We start from the raw sequence: 19,864 nt of genomic DNA, 5'->3' as shown, positions 1-19,864 counted from the left end.
ACTAAAATTATCAAAAAGGTTTGCTTTTTATCATATAAATAAATAAAACAAACATATGAAATAATTTGAAAGCTAAATGCTGAAGAAAAATCAATTTAACTCTATGATCAACAAATACCACAATAGATTTTATTTATTCGATTTTTGATCTTTTTATATGATGTCAAAAAAAATCACCCATATGGGAAATTCTTTTTGAAAAGTCGCCAACGTTTAATTTTCAAATAAAAAAATATTTTCATATTTTGCTCAAATATCTGTTTCCACTCACGAATCTTCTTTGGAACGAATGAAATAGCATTTTCCAGAAATATATTCCATATTAGTGAAGTTTGGTTTGTGAAAACAGAAATATGAGCAAAATATGTTATTTTTGATTTATTTGAAAATTAAACATTTGCGACTTTTCAAAAAGAATTACCCTTGTATCATCTCAAAGATCGTCATATTTAACACTTATCATGCATTTTTCATTTGAATGAATAATTCCTTTCCAAAGAAAAAAACCCTTGAAAAATCAACACTCCAAAAAAAAGTTATGATTTCAAAAATAATCTCCAAAATTGTGTATGTGACATTCTGATAAAAATGAATGATTGTATTGAGACAAACAATTGAAAGGACTCCATTCGTCACTGAAAATCATTGTCTTTATTTTCATGTTTGCTTGGATGATGTGGAGATATGTTTTTTTTTCAATTTTTTCACCTTAACAATAAATAATCTTCTTTTGCATTTTTGATGTTTTCTTTCATTCCTTCGAAAAGCTGTATTTCTGATTCTTCATTTTTATGGAATTTCCTCCTTCTTTGAATAGCCTCAAGAATTACACCAATTTCACCATCACCTCCAACTGGCTAAAAATTCTGAAATGTTATTATCAAAACAATTGGAAGACATTGAGAATATAAAAAAACCAACAATTTTTTTCTTATTTTCAACAGAAAACTTGTTTGAGTAATATTTAATTTCTTCCAAAAATACAGAATGATTCTGAGCAGTTTGTTCAATGGTATTTTCGTGTTAAAGAATGAAGTATTTTCAAAAAATACTGATCGATTTATAGCATTTTGCACATCTGTATTGTTTTCTTGTTTCTGATCTTGAATAAATGTCCATTTTCTTCAAACATCTCAGACATTTTAAATTTTCAACTTTCTGCACATTATTGATGAGCCAATCAAATGAACATGAAACGCAAGAAAATTTATCATTCAAATCTGTAATATCCTTTCTCGAATCATTGAAACTTGTTGACATTTTATTTGAATCAAGCAATTAATCATTTATTAAAATATTTTTTATATAATATGGGTGATTTTTTTTGATATCATAAAAAATTACGAAGTTTGATCATTATAATTTTATATTAAGGGTGGGGTTTATTAGAATATTTTTATTAATATTTTGATAAAAATATAGTTTAAAATATTATCATTATTAATTATTTGTTGTTTTTAATTTGTTTCCAATTTATTTTATTACAAATATCATAAAATAAAAATAATTTCAAAAAAAAAAAACTCCAAAATTCAATAAACATTATAAAACATAAGTTATCTTGTTTGAGAAGCATGATAATGATTGTTTCAATACTCAATAAATCAATTTCTTAAATGAAGAATGTTAAATAATGTTATTGAAAAGAAATTTCAAAATAGATGTTGAAGATCCAAATAAATATGTTGAAAAAAACAATTATCGAAAACACAAAAACAAAAATATGATTGTTATGCAGGATATTTCACAAGAAATTCACAGTTTGCAGTTTATTTCGATTTTAAAACAAATAATACAAAAAAGAACTTTTGTTGATTTATTCGTCAAAAGAAGTGACAGATGATAATATTAAAAAAATCACTATTTAAAAAATTGAACAATACAATTTGTGAATTTTCATTTTTTGCGCAAAAAATGCTTCCATTAAACGAAAATCTTCACTTGCACTTTTTCATCTTTCTCTATCTCTCTGTCTTTCATCCTCTTCCTAGTCTTTTAAATACATTTGGATGTCTTCCTCCTCAGATGCTCTGCTGTTGTCACCTTTCTCAACACCTGCATCACCACCCACTGCCACTTCTCCTTCACTCCTCATTCGCATCTGCTCACTCTTCCCTCTTCTCCTTCCTCGATGGGTCCCTCGCTGTGTCCTCCTCCCTCTTTTCCTCTCCAAAACATCCTTTCCACTTCAGCTCAATGCTCATTTGTGCTTGCAAAGTTACCCTTCGCCTCTCCAGGATATCTGTCCATTCCCTCCACCTCACCTGCCCTGCTATTCGTGCTCTCCCCGCTTCCTCCCTCTTCCTCTCCCACGCCAACCTCTCCACCCTACGTCCTGCCTAGCCTCTGCTGGTTTTTCAATAATAGCATCAGCTTCTTCGTTGAGCATCTCATCACCACTATTTATCCACTGAATGATTCAGCGTGTTATTTTCATCTTTCTGTTTTAAATAAGTCAACAAGCTTCTTCAGCATGATGTTCTCCTTCTTCACTACCATTTCTTTCGACCAGTTCAGAGGCGAACAACTGTGAACATATCGACAGCTGCTTGTTCACCTGCAACAGATCAGCCTGTCCCGAATATCACCTTTGCCTGCAGCATCATCATCAGCTCTGACTTTTGTGAGATTAACATTGCCTCGCTTTGACAAAGCGACTGCGCACTCTCTGGCACTTCCAAGTGGCTTCCCAACCATCGATTAGCTCTCCGAAGCATCGCATCTTACATCCCTTACCTGCTGTTTGTTGCTGTGCTTAAGGACACCCATGAAAAAGAAGCAGCAGACGGAATGATTCAGATAAATTACAATTGATTATTTCTCCGTTTTAGCGTTCTTTTACTGCTCGTTGAAGTCTTCTCTTCCAACTTTTCTCCTTTTCCATATTATCCTTTTTTCTTTTAAAATCTCTTCAATTTTTTTAAATCCAAATTCCATTCATAATATTCTGTTTTTAATAAATTTATCTTTCTCTTTATCTTCTTTCTCTTCATTCACTAAACAATCATCTTCTCATCTTCAACCCGTTTCTTTTCTTCATAAATTCCATTCTTTTTTATTTCTGCTATTATCACTTATGAAGATGCAAAAAATGAAGAAATACGATCAGAAGAAGAAGAAGATGATGATGACTACGATGATGAATCAGATGGTAGCTGTAACAAAAGCAGAGCAAGGAGGACAGTTGCAGGTGAAGATGAAAGAATATCCTTTGAAAAAAAGAAAGAATTTTGAAAAAATAGACTTCGCGTCGTGGAATTCTCAGGAATTGCTCCAGATGGGGGAGAAAAGAAAAAGTAAAAGATACCCGTTCACGACTCTGAAGTGGGAGAGAATGAGTCAAAGGAAAAGGGAGGAAAACTAAGGATGGAGAATTTTTTGATGTGAATGACGGAGAAGAGGGAAAAGGAGAGGGAGATTGCGAAAGAGAAGAGAGAGGTAACTGAGAGGAGGTGACGCTTGTCTGAAGCTGATGTGGAAGAATTGCTGAGAATTAGTCTTTCTTTATCTGATAGGGAAGTTCTCCTCTTCTTCCACTTGCTGTTCCTTATGCATTTATCGCATACCAACAGAAGTTGTATTAGCTTCGTCAGCAGCAGAATTTGAAGATCCACTCAGGTCCAGTGCATCTGTTGTTATATTCGGTGCCAATGAAGTTGACTGAGACTCAGATGTTTGCTGGACAGAAGCAAAAGCGGAAGGTGTGGCTTGTGCGAATGCAGCGCCAACAACCTCCAATCGCTGGATGAGAGAGGCAGAAATAAACATCGAAGGAGAAGAAGAAGGTTTCTGGACATGGTGTGTCTCGAATATGGCTGATATTTTGTGGAGCAAGTCCTTCTTCACCATCAGCCCGTGAGCAGCGGTTGCAACAGCAGTGAGTGCAGTGCGCGTGGCCAGCAGACAAAGCAGCAGGCGATTGGACAACGCGGCAGAAGGGCAGAGTGGTTGCGTGGAGAATGAGATGATGGCAGGTGTTGTACTGGAGGATGAAATGGACTGAGAAATGGAAATAGAAGCGACACAAAAAATGAATGGAGAAGGTATTGAGAACACGAAGATGAAGTGAAAGATGCTGAAAGCAGCTGAAAAGGCAGAGTACGGATTATTGAAGGTAGAGGATAAGAAAGCATGAGAGGGTACACGTAGACAAGAGGTACCCATGAAAACTTGAGAGAAGAAGGCAGAATCGAATATTGCTCTTTTTTCAGTGTCCATTTTATGCGCAGCAGAGCAAACTGAAATGTCAAATTTGTCAGTTCGAACAGAGTTTCTTCGATGAATGGGACGCATGCTGTTCTTTGAGGAGGAACAAAAATTGTATTTTCCTAGGCAGACAGCAGAAATGGTTGGTCTTCGAAAAAGACAGACGAAGCAAACAAAAGCGGGTCAAGCAGAATATTCGCATTGATTGCATATGACTCTCTTTCCACTGCATTCAAAGAGAAATTATTTTCATCATTCTTTCTATTGATCTTGTTCTGCACATCAGGAATAGTGCTGAAGATTTCCCTCTCTTCTCAGAACAGCTCAACTGTGCCTCTTGCCTCGTCCCCTCCTTCAACAGCTGTCCTTCCTTCTCCTCTCCACACATTCATCTCCTTTCTCATGTTCTCCACCAGTTGTGCATCTCTCACAGTATCTTCTCCTCCCAAGCTGAACAGCCTCGTTCCACACAACAGGCTCAGAAACGAGTTCGCATCATTTGCCAATACTTTCCCTGTTTCACCAGCATGCGAAGAAGGAATGGTTGTGGACTTTGGAGCTGAGGTGGTCAAAGCTGGTTGAAAAGATGAGACAGCGCGTTTCCGAGTGAGTGGAGCAAAGCAGCGCCTTCATTCTTCCCAACTTGCTGCATCGACCACAAAACAGTGTCTCCAGCCCTGTCTTCAGTCTGCCTTTCCTCCCAAACAGAATGATAATCCCAAAGTCATCCACTCCTCCTTCTCCTCCTCCGTCTTCTCCATTTGCATTGGTATACCTGTCTTGCTAGACAAACTCGCTAATTAACAATCCGTAGCAAACCTGTTTCCCGCAGCTGCTCTGAGATGTGCCTGCAATTCTTTGCCGAGTGCTGCTCTGATGGCAGACAAGGCAAGATGCCTTCGTGACACAGAAACAGCCGCCAAGCCGTGATTGCTGTGTCTTCTGGCGGGTGCTGTCTGGCTTCTCTGCTGCCTTCTGAGCCAATTGAGTTCTCGTCTTCTTCTTTCTCTCCATTTTCCTTTGTGGACTTAGCTGAAGGAAAGGTGAACTGCAGATGGGTTGGACTGAGCTCTCCGCAGACGATGGTTAAGGTGTGTGAGAAAGTGACATGCGACTTCTTCTAATTGCTCTTTTGGGATGCCGATGAAAGCATCTTTCGCTGCTTGGGAGTGAAGCGCAGGGCAGGGCGTGAAGTTAAGTCTTCTTTTCTTTCTGTTGTCTTTTATGTTTCATCGGCATTTGATGTTTCAGCAGATCGTGTTATATCCAAACTGTCTTCATCACCGCTAACGTAACTATCATCGCTATCGTCATTGTCATCATCTTCACTGTCTTCTTCTGCTTCTTCAGTGTCTGCTGCACCTGCTCCGTTCACTCACTCTTTCATCTCTTCATCTCGAACAAATAGAACTTGTTCTTCCCTTTCCCTCTCTACCAGATCTTTCTTTTGAGCGTCTTTGCCTTGATTTCCTCTTCCTGAACGAGATTTGAAGGCAGCAGAAGGAAGACTGGCTTGATTAGAGGAATAATACTTCCATGTGTCAGCTTCAGTATGTTCTTCTTCTTCTTCGTAAGTGCCTCCTTCTTCTGCCTCTCTTTCATCTCAGCTGCATTAAATGTTGCTTCAACTCAGCTGTTTTCTCTCATTTTTGCCGAGTTGCATGTGTTCGAGGTGTCATATTCAAAAACAGATCTGCTCTTTTCCAGTGTCTGCCGAATGGACCGTGTACTTGTCAAAAATATCTTTGCACTGAGAATCCTGTCTTACTCCATGTCTTCATCTTCTTCCTCCTCCTCATCCTCATCAAAAACTTCCTCGTCATATTCATTTCCATCAATGTTTCTGTCACTTCTTCCACTTGTCTCACTCGTGTCAGACACAGAAGAGTCAAATGTGATGCTGCCATCTACCACATGTAGCAGCTCCAGCTCTCTCGAAAGCAGCACACTCAGTACATCATACGAACTCATCGTCGGACTTGTCTTTGATAGGAATGCTTTTCCTTTCGCTTTTCCTTTCCCTCTCACGCTCGCTTTCTATCTCCGCTTTGCTCCTCTTTGTCTTCCAAACTCCTATTCATCTGGAAGAAGCTCTTTAAACGCATAAATTATTCTTCCCTTCTCTTTCTCTTTCTCCTTTTCCTTTTCCTTCTCCTTCTCTTTGTTTCAAAACTATCCTCTTTCTCGCCAATGTTACAACAGTTGATTCCAAACGCCTCGTATTCTGCGCTGTTGCATTTGCATTTGCACATCCTTCACTCTTCTTCCCCTGCTGATTCAACCCCATCGCAGTAATCATCCGCTTCCTCTTCATCTTCGGCGGCCTTCCGTGTGGAATATTCAGCGGCACTTGCTACATCCCCACACGTAATAGCTTCTTCTTCTCACTGCTATTATTATTATTGTTATTGCTGTTATTATTGCTGCTTCCACCCATCTTGTTTGTCAGTCCCAGCACTTCTGATTTGAACTCGGGTGGAGCAATTCTTGAGCCTGTGTGCGTCTTCATACGAACTGTTCGCTTGAAGGCAGCAAGCGCTTTTCTCCCGCCGCTTCTTTTGAGTGCTCTTCCAAATGCAGTTGATGGAATGCTCAGCAGTGAAACAGAAGAAGAAGATGATGATGAAGAGGGATTCTTGGCTTGAGCATTTGATATAGGGAAAGAGGCAGTTGGAAAGCCAGCGCTTGACGATGCAGAGGTGGAAGAAGAAGCAGAAGAAGAAGCAGATGTTGTATTGCTCTGTAGCAAATTTGCAGCTTTGAGCAACTTCGATGTGCGTGTTGTTGTTCTCGCCCTGCGCGAAAGTTTGATTAGAGGCGAGAATTTATTCGGGGCGTGTGTTGAGGCAGCTGTTCTGACTGATTTTCCAGGTGATTCTGTTTTGTTTGCCACAGGAGAAGTGGAAGAAGTGGAAGAAGACTGAAGATTGAGTGAATTTGAGCTTCCTTCTTCCTCTTTTGTGTAAGTTTGCTGTTCTTCACTGACTTTGTTTGAATCACTCACTGTGTTGTTAACATCTTCATTGTCATTTACATTTTCATTTCCTTCTTTCTTCTTCTCATTCTCTTCTTCCTCTTCTTCTTCCTCTTTCTTCCCTTCCTTTGCAGACTCTCCGTCTTCACTCAGAAATCCAAGTGAGTCACTTTCATCCATCTTGTCTCTATCTGATGACACACCTTCACTTACACCTTCACCATTGCTATCCATTCCATTTCCTCCTCTTTCTTCTCTCTCTTCTCTCTCTTCTCCTTCTTCCCTCGCCTCTCTCGCTGCAAACAATGAATTCTCTTTCCCAATCGTCTTCTTCCCTCTTTTCGGCTTTCCCCTGTGTGGCTTTCGGAAGTCGAGGTCTAACATCTTCGGTGCATGCACTTGCCTTTTCCCTTCGACGATGTCTGAGGCAGACAGCTGATGGCGAAGGGGAGATGAGGGATGAGGGGGTGGAGGGGAACTGGGGGTGGAGGAAGGATAGGGTGAAGATGAGGGAGAAGAGGAAGGAGAAGGAGAAGGAGAAGGAGAAGGAGAAGGAGAGGAGGAGGAGGAGGAAGAGGAAGAAGATGGAATGCCCTTTCTTCTCTTTGAAGGAGAACGGGGAGAAGGCAATTGCTTTGATGGAATGGATGATGAAGTTGCAGGAGGAAAAGAAGTATTTGAAGCAGCAGAAGCAGCAGAAGCAGCAGAAGAAGAAGTTATTGAAAATGACATCACAGTTGATGCTTCTGATGAAGGAGCAGAAGCATCTGATGTCATTTCTGTTGAATTTGTTGGTGTTATTTTTCCCTTGTCTCCGTCCTCACCGATCATGTCTTCTTCTCTTTTCACAACATCTCCTTTGCTTATCTCAATCATCTCTTTCTTCATCTGCCTCACTGTTTGAGACAGAACACTCGGCGCTTCATTCAACTGAGCCATTCCCATTCCACTTCCACTTCCACTTCCACTTCCACTTCCATTTCTCTCTCTCTCTCTCTCTCTCTCTCTCTTTCTCTTTCTTTCTCTCTCTCTTTCTCCATTTTCACCTCATCATTAGCACTTCTCAGCAAGTTGTTGATGTTCATCTTTTGTGTCTGTGTTTGTGGCTGTGTCTGTGTGCGAGTGAGAGGGCTAAGTGGAGGATGTGCTTGATGCTTGCTGGAGCGCCTGGAGTGCGAGGGAACAATGGAAAGACGAGAATTCAAAGAGGATTTGCCCAAAAGACGAGAGGCGGTGGAAGAAAGAGAGGAGAAATGAGAAGAAGAAGAAGAAGTTAAAGAAGAGGAAGATAAACGAGAACGAAAAGAAACAGAAGAAGTTGAAGAAGAAGCAGAAGAAGATGATGAACTAGGAGGAGGCATCAGCTGAGGGTGAGGAATGTTCCTCTGCTTCATTCCATAGTAATAATTGGTCGATGGATGTGAAAGAGGCACAAGTGCTGTTGAATTCTCATGAGAAGAAGAAGATGATGATGAAGAGGAAGAAGAGGAAGAAGAAGAAGAGGAGGAGGAGGAGGAAGAAGAAGAACGCAAAGATTTCGGAATGACCTGCATATTTCTGAGTGCGCCTTTTGGAGCTGACTTCTCTTTGTCCTTCACTCGCTGCTGTTCAGCCACGTAATTCGCTCTCTGCTTTTCGAAATCTCTCAGCTCTGCCTCAAACGCAGCTGATATGCCGTCCAATTCACGATGGAGCTCAGGAATGAAGAGAGTGTTGATGTAATGGGCAACGAAACGGGGCTGGAGGAAAAGAGGGAGGGAAGAGAAATGGAAAAAGGAGGAGGAGGAAGAAGAGGAGGAGGAAGAAGAAGAAGATGATGATGAATGATGTTGGTGATTTATTTGATTGGAATGTTCAGATGAAGTGGAAGATGATGTGACAGACGGAAGAAGAGGAGAAGAAGCAAGAGATGCTGTTGGAATTACAAAAGAAGAGGAAGAAGAGGAAGAGGAAGAAGGAGAGGAAGGAAAAGAGGAAGGAGGGAACGAAGAAGAAGACATTGAAGGAGTGAGAGATGGAGAAGAAGGCGGAGAATATGTTGGAGTCAGAGGAGGAGTGGCAGAGCCAACAGAAACAGCACTTTTGTTAGCTTTTTCAGAACTGTCAGTTGCATTTTGAGTGAATCGATTCGATTCCAATGTGTTTGTGACAGAAGGGAAGCATCTGCAGTATGTGGAGATGATCTGTGACAGCGTCAGAATGGATGGATTTGTCTTTTTTGTGCTTTTATTCGCTTTTTTGTTGACTTCTTTGAATCCTGCTTCATTGCTGACACGACTGATGTTGCTATTCATCAGAGAATCAGATGAACTCACTCCATTTCCACTGAAAATTGTATTGTTCTGATTCAACATTGTCATCATCTTCTGTTTCTTCTCCATCTCCTTCTTCTCCTTCTTCTTCTGCTTCATCAGCTCAGCCACTGAACTCTTTGATGGATCCACTGCACTGACACTGCTCAGAAATGCACGTGGCTGCAGAATCCTGTCTGTTGTCAGCCCAACAAGCGAATATCTCACAAACGCCTCACACCACTGCGAAAACACAACACCATTCGAAAGCAGCTGCGAATTCCGCATCTCCTTCCGCTGCTGCTGCCTCTTCTTCAGCAGATCCTTCCTCTCTTCTTTCTCTTTCTCTCCCTCACACAGCTGATACACCCATCTTGGTGTGTCTTTGTTGTTTGTGATAATCATATCATCTCCTTCTCCATTTCCTCTTCCTTCTCCTTCTTCCTTCTCCATCAGCTCATCAACATCATCCACCTCTTGCTCAAACAGTGTTGACAGCACAGTCTGTGCGAAGATGGCAGCGACGACGTAGACACACCCCACAAACAGCGTGTGGAGCGACTGATTTGGCAGCAGCACGAGCGAATGCGCAGAAGACACACACAACACAAACAGCCTCCAGATGGCAGTGAGCTCAGCGCCAGACAAGCCGAGGGAGGCAGCCAGGACGAAGGCGCGGGAGGAGAAGAGGCGGGACACTTTGAGCACAACAAAGTCGACAGAGTGGAAGACGAAGGCAGAATGAGAGGAGGAGGCGATGCTTTCGGCACGGCGAAGGAGAATAGAAACACTCTTGTCAATTGTGTTGGTGTTGGCGATGGAAGGAGGAGAGGTCATATGATTGGCGGGGTGTTTTGTGGAGGAGGAGGAGGAAGAAGAAGAAGAGGAAGAAGAAGATAATAATAATAATGATGGATTCTTGCGAGCTTCAGAAGGTAATATTATTATTCCAAAGCCCAGCGTTGGGAAATCCGGATTATTTGCCAATTCTCTGTAAGTGACATTTTCATGAGCCAACCATTCAATTCCTTTTGTTTTGTTCCACTCCAAACACTTTGCAGCTGCTGGGAACATCCTCCGCACTTTTGGGATGTCATTACCAATTTGTGCAATCAGCGCCTTCTGTCTAAGCACAGCATATGTGCTGCTCTTCATCATCCGCTCGGCCTCTGCCTGCAACGCCTCCTTCTCCTCTTTCGCTTTCATCTCGCTCTTCCTCCTCTTCCTCTCTTCTTCTGCTTTCTCTGCTGCTCGCACCGCCCTCAGCTGCTTCAATCGTTCTTTCTTGCTTCTTCTCAACTCCATCAGTTCTCTCTCTTCTTCGTTGAATTCCATTTTGATGCGCTTCTTCGTCTTCTTCATTGAATCAGCCAGATATGCTTCAATCAGACACAGCAGCTCTTCATCTGAGCGCTGAGAGAGAATGGCATAGATCGAAGTGGAGGGCGTTGGAAGACTTGAGGTATGAGAAAGAACAAATGAAGAAGAAGAAGAAGAAGAAGAAGCCAAAATAGATTTAGTTGGCTGAGGAAGATTGCCAGAAGATGAAATGGTTGTGATTTCTGCTGATTTCTTTGACAGTATTTCAGACAGAGATTTGCTGAGTGAGTGGATGAAGCGGTTGTTTGGGGGCATGTCAGCATCAGAGTCAGAAGGAGAAGAAGGAGAAGAGGCAGCAGAAGGAAGAGAAGGGACAGAATGGAGAGTGGAGATTGGGGAGATAGGCAAGATGGATGAGACAGGAGAAATAGAAGAGGAAGAGACAGAAGAAGAAGAAGGAAAAAAGGAAGTTGAAGGAGAAATGGTAGAAGGTACAGAAGGAGTGAAGGAAGGAGTGAAAGAGACAGAATATGAAGATGAGAGCATTGGGCGAGAAGAAGAAATAGAAGCAGAAGCAGAATAAACAGCTGAATGCGCAGAGAGAAGCATGTTTCCTTCTTTCTTCACAGGCGACGAAGGCGGAGTGAAGATTGAGTACAGCTGCTCTTCGTATTCCAACGGCGCTGGGATGTGCTCTTTGCAGAAGCCGGCTCGTCTGTCAGAGGCAGCAAGAGATCTTGTTCGGATGCTGCTTGAAGAAGGAGAGGAGAGAGAAGGGAGAGGAGAGAGAGAAGAAAAGGAGGAAAGGGATGAAAGAGAAGGAGAAGAAGAATTAAGAGATAAAAGAGGAACTTGAGCAGACAGTGTTAGTTGAGATGGATGAGATGAGTGGGGAAGATGAGGAGGATACGTTGAATGGGAAGAGGAAAGAGGAAGAGAAACAGAGGGAGACAGAGAAGGAGATAAAGAAGCAGCATAACTGCCATTCTCACTCATATTCTCATTCACATTGAAACTTCCATTGCCATTGTCATTGACACTTCCACTTTCATTCACACTTGCCGTGTCAATTGCATCTGCTGTTGCATTCCCAACAGAAGATTGTCTTTCCTCTTCCACCTCCATCTGCCCATTACCCTCATTTGATGTCTCATTTGAAGCAGACTCATCAGAAGGTGGAAGCTCAAATCTGACAGTTGGAGTATAACTGTTCATCTGCTGCTGCTGCTCTTGCTGTTGACTCATCTGCTGGTTCATCCTCATTTGCTGCTGCTGTTGTTGAAGTAGCTCTTTCTCCAGTTGCTCATTCTGAAGAGTGCGAAGATGGCGCAACACACGGCTCGACAGCAGGCGAAGGTTCGAATCCTTCTTGAGGCGCTTGATCTTCTTGGCAGAACTTAACTTCTGGAAGGAGGTGGAGTTGGACAAGGGAGAAAGAGAAGAAGGTGGAAGAGAAGAAGATGATGATGATGAAGATGACGACGACGAAGAAGAAGAGGAGGAGGAAGAAGATGATGATAAAGAAGAGAAAGGAGAAGATGAAATGGATGGTGATGGAGCAGATGAAGTGTGTGTTGAAAGAGGCGAGCGAGGAAGATTGGCTGTGCGCAGACGAGGATGAATACGAGAGTCTGCTGTTTTGTTCTTTGAGAGCTGAAATGAGTCTGGTCTGAGTGTTGGAGACAGCAAAGGAGGAGGAGTAGGAGGAGAAGCTGAAACTGAGGAAGAAGGAGAAGCAGCAGAAGCAGCAGAAGCAGAAGAAGCAGAAAAAGAGGAGGAAAATAAAGACGAAAATTATGATAACGAAGAGGGAGATAAGGAAGATAATTTAGTGGATGTGTTATTTGGAAAAGCGGCTTATGATTAATATGAGGAAGAAAACGATGAAGAGGAGGAATGTGAAATGGAACAATCTTTCGATAAATGGGGAGAAGTTTGAGATGATGATGAAAGCATTGAAGTCGTGCGACTGAACTTCATTCAAGCAAAAAAATGAAGCAATGTTCGCACATTCCTCTGATGTTGAAAACATACCACCGAAAAGGGAATAGGCGAGAATGGGAAGACGGATGAGATGAATGGAAGGACGAGAGGGGAAAGGAAAAAGATTTTTGAGAAAAAGCATTAGCAGCAGCAGAAGAAGAAGAAGATGATGAAAAAGAAGAAGAAGAAGAAGATGATGGTTGAGGAATACTACTGGAGGCGATGTTGGTGGAATCTGTGTCATTTCCAGTGATTTTTGTGTCAACCGCGCTGAAAGAGAGTGTTTGAAGAGGAACAAATGTTGAGGTGAGGAGGGTGAGGGATGCTTCTTGGAGGAGGGAAATGAAGCCGTTGAGAGCATATTCGATGGCGGCACATGGGGTCTTTTGGGGTCTTCCACAGACATCAGCATCGGTTCCATTGCTAGCAACGATTTTGTTCTGGGCAATGAGTGGGAGCCAGCCATTGAAAGTTTCATTGTCAGCAGTTCCTTGATTCCACACTCTTTTAGTTTGAGTTGTTGAACCACAATTCTCAAATGGGGATTGGGTTATGCTGCTTCCACTGAAGAACACATCATTTCCTCTGCCATTTACGAAGTGCTTCCAACGAAGAAGTTGATTTTTTATTCATTCACCTTTTGAATATGCTAATTAGCTGGTGCGAATCAATTTTCAAATGGTTTTTCTCCTGTTTCTTTTCTCTTTGCTATGATTTCATTCAGAAAATATATTTCCTTCTGATTCTTCTGAACTCTATCGTCATGTTCTCTTTCTTCATCTTCATCCAACAAAAATTAAACTTCATTTCAAGTGAACTGTTAATTCTCCAAAAATCTTTTTTAATTAAAAAAGAAATTCATTTCTTCATTATTTAGTTAATTTGCTTTCATCTTTTTTTCTCCATCTTCAATGCACGTTGTGTCACGATAAATAGCTATCAATATACGATAAACATGAAAAATAAAATCCAAAAGTCAGATGAATAAATTTATAAATAAATTTTAAAAATCAATGAAGATAAGTTCAGAGTATATTCAAAGAAATAATAAGTCAAAATAGAGAATCAAAAAAAAGATAGATTGAATTAATAATAATGGAGAAAAAACCAATTAACCATGATGAAATAAAAAATAAAGTCAAAGAAATACTCATTAAAATAGAATCACTTACAGACATATTTCTGAAAGATGAATTATTATTCTTTCATTTTCACTGATATTCCATCTCAGGCTGACAAATTATTTATGAAAAAAATCGTATTGGTTGCTATTATTGCAGCTTTTTTAATAGAAATAAAATGAGAATATGGTTCAAATACATTAATTGCTTTGCGCTTTGCTCACAAAAATATCCACATGAAAATTAATGCATATTTATTTTTGACACAATAAAATACAAAAAATTATAAATACGTTCCATTTTCCTGAAAATATGTCAAATTGAAAAGCTCGATCACAAAAGTGGTCACTAATTTTTCATCGGATTTTGCAACAAACAGACATTAAAAGATGTGGGGAAGCTGTCTGCGTGGAAATCTGAGAAAAAATTAGTGACCACTTTTGTGATCGCCAGTCATTTAGAAAAACACTTTTATTAAGGTTCTCATCAGATTTGATCCGTTGAACGATCGGAACTATTATAAAACTGAAAATTGAAATGACTGGCGATCACAAAAGTGGTCACTAATTTTTTCTCAGATTTCCACGCAGACAGCTTCCCCACATCTTTTAATGTCTGTTTGTTGCAAAATCCGAAAAAAAATTAGTGACCACTTTTGTGATAGAGATTTTTTATTACACATATTTTTAGAAAATAATAGCTTTTTGTTGTCTTATATGATGATTTTGATTGATTTGTTATGTTTTCGTATTTTAAAGGAAATTATTTATTGTTGATATCTTTATTATTATTTGTCATATGCCTAAATACACTTTTTCGTGAACATATGGAAAAACTAACAATGTGAAGTGAGAGAAAAACGTTAAAAAATATCAATCGTTCACCAATCAAAATGACATAAAAAAACAAAAAGTTCTTCATGATTTCGATCATAAATAAAATTGAAAACTGTCAGAAAATCTCGAATCAGATTCATCAACTTTCAGTAAAACATAATTCAATCACATAATCATTAAACAATCACCAAATATCAACTAAATATCAACAATTTTGAACAATAAAAAATATAAGAAGAAATAGTACAATTTCAACAAATTCGTGGTATCAACGACAATTCCAAACAAAAAAGAATACTTATATTAAAAGTTCAAAAACTAACTTGACTGTTTACCCTTTGTTTTTTATCCACTCACCCCTTTCTGATATTTCTTTCTCTTTGACTCAAAAAGATCAAATCCAACAAAGAAAAAAAACAGACACAATGATAAAACAACATTTCACACTCTCAAGTACTCTCCCTTCCAAAAACCTCACCCAAAGACAATGAATTCCCTCACAACTCTCTCTATTAATGAATCTCGATATATACTAATATAAGCGGGACAATAACCAAGAAATAAATAGGGACATATCAGGGACAATAACCAAAAGTTAACAATCGGATTCTAACTGTTGTGCACCTGGGAGGCTGTTCGTCGTATCCAGGTCCGGATAAAGCAGCCCGAAGGCTGCAAAATCTAAAACGAACAGTCATGTCCAGCACCCTTCCGATAGAGTGCCAGCTAAGCATGCACAATAACCAGTTTCTTAATTAGGGACACCAAAAGAACAATTTTGAGATTCATTTAAAGATGAAGAGTCAAGAAAAAGATCAAATCTTCTTGAAAGAAGATCTTGAGAAGATTGAGAAAGAAGAGAAGAGTTAGATGATGTGATATCAGTGTGAAATGACTTCCTTGAACGTTGAACTTTTTCTTTCATTGTTGAAGATTCGAGGGCAACCAGAGAGCGTTGAGGAAGATATCCAACAGCTGAAGCACAGACAAATGAGCCTTTGCGCTCAAAATACAAGTAGTCCTTCATGTGGGGAACGGACAGTGAAGGCCATGAAATTTGCTGAGATGGTACATATTCTTCAAAGTGTCTCTCACACTTAAAGTTATTGACAGATGCTGAAGATGGTGAAGAGTTTGATGATGATGTTGAGAAAATGTTTGATTGTCAAGTTGAAGAAGCCGATGTCGAAGTGTTCATATTGTTTTCGAAGAAGTTGATCAAGTCATGAAGTGTGGTGATGTGTTCAGTCGAAAGATTGTTGTCGATTGCATTCACTAACGCACCAAATTCACTATCACAGATATTTTTTCCATTGTGCTCAGCGAAGAAGTTGAGTTGAGTATTTTTCTTTTTAAGAAGTTTGGATTGTTTGGAGAGGATGAAGTGAAGGAGGAAGCGATTTCGGTTGTGTGGACCTGAATCGCAGAAGAACTTAAAAGTGTGAGTGTCTGAGAAGAAGTGTCTCTTGATCACAGATTCCAGACACTCTATGACAAATCTGTGATCATTAGAAAGGCAGTCGGAGAAGAAGTTGAATGTTCTTTTTATTTGTTGATTATTGATTTTTTGAAGTGAGATGATTGTGAATTGGGAGACTTGTTGATAGTTGAAAAATTCTTGTTGAAGTTGATTTTTTCTGATGGGGAGTTTCCATTTTTCTTTAAAGTCGAAGACGAAGACTGCCTCTCCCTCTTTCAGATTGTCGACAGTTGATTGATAGTGTTTTCGTTGCATTTCAGCAACAAGTCGGTGTTGACGAAGAAGTTTGAGTGTATGAAGCTCAACAGAAGAAAGTCCATTTTTGTTTGGAGATGACTTTAATTTGTTCTCAAGATAGTTCAACTTCTCACACATTCCACAAAGGTCAGTTCATCTTTTCGCTTTGGAGAAGTTGGTGGTAAGTTTGTAGAAGTGTGACAAAGAAACTTTGATGTTTGTTTCTTCGGAAAACTCTTTCCATAATTTCGTCTTGGGCTTGAAGATCAATCTTTTCTCGTTGGGAGAAAAGATGCACGTTTTCTTTTTTCTTTCATTTAGTGCTTCTAATCCATATGAAGATGTGATTGATGAAGAAAGTTGTGAAATGGAAGTTGTTCGAGGAGATGGTGTGATGAATGGAGACGATGATGATGGTGTTGTTGTTGTTGATGTGTTATTTAAAGTGTTGTTATTGGATGTTTCTGAAGAAGAGGAGGAACCACCAAATTGAATAGTTGAAAACGTTGGTTTTGTTTTTTCTTTGGTATAGAATGAGAGTGATGAATTGTAACCTTGTGCGTAAAGATCCTTCCATGCCTTTGTCCAATTTTCGATGTTCAGTTCTGTCACATCAGCATCGTTGCAAATATTCCATGAGACATCGTTTCCTCTATTTCTTTTGATGACAGCGATATAATGGCCATTTCTTTGATCCAACTGTTTATGAAGAATTTGCCCAACAAAATGATAAAAATACACTTCTTTATAGTTCTCCAGGAGATGTTGAAAATTATCATTTGAAAATCCTTTGCAAAACGAACGCTGATTCACTCTATCGGTTTCCATGACGAAGGTTTTTGAAGGTGCAGAGCAAGAAGTTTCAGTGCATTCGTGACAGATGGCTGGAACCTCTGGAAATGCAGCCATTTCCTCCCATCGAGCAGCACAGCATTTCTCTTTGCATTCATCGCAATAAACATTGTTCTTTCCATCCAAAATTTCTGTTGCAAAAAGTGAAGATAAACCTTTGTGAGGTGATGATGCATTGATGACAATATTGCAACAAGATTCATTAAAATGATTTGAAACTTTTTGACATTTTTGACATTTGAAATGTGTAATGAGCACTGGATTGAAGGTGTCCTTTTTAATTATCTTATCATTTTGAAGAAGTTGATGAAGATTTTCAAATGCCTCTATCACATTCTGTTGTTGCCCACTTCCGTATCCGCAAAATGTTTCCCATTTGTTGATCAGTGATGGGACCCACGAACGCACTAATGTTCCATCTTTTGCAAGTTGTTGACAAACACTCAAAACACGAGAAGATAAATTGTTTTTTGATGTTGTGTTTGTTATAATTGATTGTTTTTGTGAAGTTATTGAAGAGAAGCATTGAAGGAGAGAGGCAAGATAGCAAGTGTTTCCAAGATTTTCCAATCCTTTCTTTGTTTTTGATGAAGCAATTGAAGCGGTTTTGACACTTGAAGAAATCGATGGAGAAGGAGAACAAGTTGAAGAATAAATATCCATTGTGTTTCTGTTGTTCATGATACGCGAAGAATTTTCATGATTTGAACAAATTCTATTGTCTTCACGGGTTTTGTGTTGAGATGGAGAAGTGATGCTGTCTTTAACAAATGAAGACAGAAGATCTTGAAATGCATGTGGAGGAATTAGAGTGGGAGAAGAAACATATTCAAGAAATTGCTCGCTCACCCTCACATTTTCATTTCTATTGGATGAAGAAGAATTGTCAGTTATTATCGTATTTTTCGATATGTTTTGTTGCTTTTTGGATAAAGAGGAAGAATATGAAAAAGAGGAAGAGGAAGAGGAAGAGGAAGAGGAAGAGGAAGAGGAAGAGGAAGAGGAAGATAGTTTTGTTGGTGGAGTAACAATAGAAGAAGCAGAAGATGCACTCAATGGAAACAACGAAGAGTAAGTTGGAGTTGAAAGAATGGAAGAAGAGGAAGAGGAAGAGGAAGAGGAAGAAGGAGAAGAGGAAGAAGAGGAAGAAGCAGAAGAAGAAGATGAGGAAGAGGAAGAAGAAGATGAAATGGATGGAGAAGAAGAAGGTTTTCCTGATGTGGAATTCAAATTCTTTGCTTTGTCGTTGACTGCTGCTGATTTCGGTCTCAAAACTGGCTTTGATGAAGTACGCTTTGGTGTCAAGGGCATTTTGGTTTGTTGAGACAGAGATGAGAATGAGGGAGAAATAGAAGAGGAGGAGGAGGAGGAAGAGGAAGAGGAAGAGGAAGAAGAAGAGGATGGAGGAGGAGGAGAAGAAGAAGAAGTTGATGATTTTTTTGTTTTGAAGAATTTGTGAATTGGGATGGGCGAAGGAGAAGAATAACGTTTATGACATGATTTGTTTGTTTTTCTTTTTGTTGACCCCCTTTCTCTCCTAATTGGAGTACTGATAGGTGCATCAACAGCTTGAGAAGGAGAAGAATTTGAAGAAGAAGTATTTTTTTCTGAAATGGTTTTTGAATTTTTATTGTGTTGAGATGATGTTGAAGAAGAAGATAGTTTTTTATTTGAAGAAGAGTTTTCTGTAACAATTTCATTTTCCCAGGCATCTTCATCAATAAATCTGGCGTAATCTGGCTCAGCTCGCTGCTTTTTCTTTGCAGATTGGAGAGAAGTGGAGGCTTCGGTGGAATGTGCCAACATCCAGTTGTTGCCCTTTTCCCAGTCCTGTTCATTCAAACCTAAATAAACAGAGAAAATTATTTGATAAAAAATATTTTTAAATTCAAACCACTTTTGCAAAACGGAAGATGAGGTTTTTCAGGAGGGATGATAAATCCTTGGTTTTTCTTTAATGTTTGTTTCGCATAAATAAATTTGCCTTCTGTCACATCATATCCATAGTCTTGTAAACCGGATAATGATGTGTTTCGAGACAACGCCTGTAGCATTGTTGTCTGAGTGTGCAAAGGAGCGTTGTTATACACCACAGACAAGTCTTCAAGCAGCTTAATGTGATATTCTGTTAGAAAAAAAATAAATAATAAACAAATCAAAAAGAAAATGACAAGGATGACAGTTCAGAAAATTTTCTATATAAAAATTCAAAAAATAAAAATCAAACCGTTCAATGACTTCAGCAAATTGTTAATAACTGAAGATGATTGCCTGTAAGTGTAAAACAAATAGACAAGCAATGAATCAACGTCATCTCCACCGATGCGTTCAATTTCATTCCATAAAACTTTGCATTTTGAATAAAGAGTTGATTGAGGTTTCGTAAAAGACATAATTGGGATTTTTTTGAATTTTTTATGGGAAAAAGCACATGCAATTTCATTAATGACAAAGCGTCATTTTTGAGTGAAATTTTCAAATGCAAGTTTGTTGATTTCACAGATAAGAAAAAATGAAATGAAAAATCAATTACTCAGAAATTTATTCAATAATATTTATAAATG

The 19,864-nt window shown here is 39.3% G+C and overlaps 8 protein-coding genes across 8 annotated transcripts; 1 reads left to right on the top strand and 7 right to left on the bottom strand.

Moving 5' to 3' along the window:
* Positions 1–3,555: 3,555 nt before the first annotated feature.
* On the bottom strand, positions 3,556–4,164 carry MONOS_16021 (uncharacterized protein; the record flags this gene model as incomplete). The annotated part of the gene is made up of 2 exons (XM_067868929.1): positions 3,556–3,999; positions 4,144–4,164. 2 exons carry the CDS (start codon positions 4,162–4,164, stop codon positions 3,556–3,558), a joined length of 465 nt encoding a protein of 154 aa, XP_067732654.1.
* A 356-nt stretch (positions 4,165–4,520) lies between these two features.
* Positions 4,521–4,967, bottom strand: MONOS_16020 (uncharacterized protein; the record flags this gene model as incomplete). The annotated part of the gene is made up of 2 exons (XM_067868928.1): positions 4,521–4,780; positions 4,913–4,967. 2 exons carry the CDS (start codon positions 4,965–4,967, stop codon positions 4,521–4,523), a joined length of 315 nt encoding a protein of 104 aa, XP_067732653.1.
* Positions 4,968–4,989: 22 nt separating this feature from the next.
* MONOS_16019 (uncharacterized protein) lies at positions 4,990–5,220 on the bottom strand (the record flags this gene model as incomplete). The annotated part of the gene is made up of 1 exon (XM_067868926.1): positions 4,990–5,220. One exon carries the CDS (start codon positions 5,218–5,220, stop codon positions 4,990–4,992), a length of 231 nt encoding a protein of 76 aa, XP_067732652.1.
* Positions 5,221–5,970: 750 nt separating this feature from the next.
* MONOS_16018 (uncharacterized protein) lies at positions 5,971–6,177 on the bottom strand (the record flags this gene model as incomplete). Its single annotated transcript, XM_067868925.1, has 1 exon — positions 5,971–6,177. One exon carries the CDS (start codon positions 6,175–6,177, stop codon positions 5,971–5,973), a length of 207 nt encoding a protein of 68 aa, XP_067732651.1.
* Positions 6,178–6,301: 124 nt separating this feature from the next.
* On the bottom strand, positions 6,302–8,068 carry MONOS_17221 (uncharacterized protein; the record flags this gene model as incomplete). Its single annotated transcript, XM_067870120.1, has 3 exons — positions 6,302–6,555; positions 6,640–7,001; positions 7,317–8,068. The coding sequence occupies 3 exons, from the start codon at positions 8,066–8,068 to the stop codon at positions 6,302–6,304; spliced, it is 1,368 nt and encodes a 455-aa protein (XP_067732650.1).
* Positions 8,069–8,106: 38 nt separating this feature from the next.
* MONOS_17220 (uncharacterized protein) lies at positions 8,107–10,629 on the bottom strand (the record flags this gene model as incomplete). The annotated part of the gene is made up of 1 exon (XM_067870119.1): positions 8,107–10,629. The coding sequence occupies one exon, from the start codon at positions 10,627–10,629 to the stop codon at positions 8,107–8,109; it is 2,523 nt and encodes an 840-aa protein (XP_067732649.1).
* Positions 10,630–11,020: 391 nt separating this feature from the next.
* Positions 11,021–11,647, top strand: MONOS_17219 (uncharacterized protein; the record flags this gene model as incomplete). Its single annotated transcript, XM_067870117.1, has 2 exons — positions 11,021–11,282; positions 11,421–11,647. The coding sequence occupies 2 exons, from the start codon at positions 11,021–11,023 to the stop codon at positions 11,645–11,647; spliced, it is 489 nt and encodes a 162-aa protein (XP_067732648.1).
* Positions 11,648–16,601: 4,954 nt separating this feature from the next.
* MONOS_16548 (uncharacterized protein) lies at positions 16,602–17,963 on the bottom strand (the record flags this gene model as incomplete). The annotated part of the gene is made up of 1 exon (XM_067869455.1): positions 16,602–17,963. The coding sequence occupies one exon, from the start codon at positions 17,961–17,963 to the stop codon at positions 16,602–16,604; it is 1,362 nt and encodes a 453-aa protein (XP_067732647.1).
* Between the last annotated feature and the right edge of the window lie 1,901 nt (positions 17,964–19,864).

This window comes from Monocercomonoides exilis (assembly GCF_001643675.1).
Source record: "Monocercomonoides exilis strain PA203 chromosome Unknown scaffold9-1957334, whole genome shotgun sequence".
NCBI classification, from domain to species: domain Eukaryota; phylum Preaxostyla; order Oxymonadida; family Polymastigidae; genus Monocercomonoides; species Monocercomonoides exilis.
This window is presented reverse-complemented; position numbering and strand designations above follow the sequence as displayed.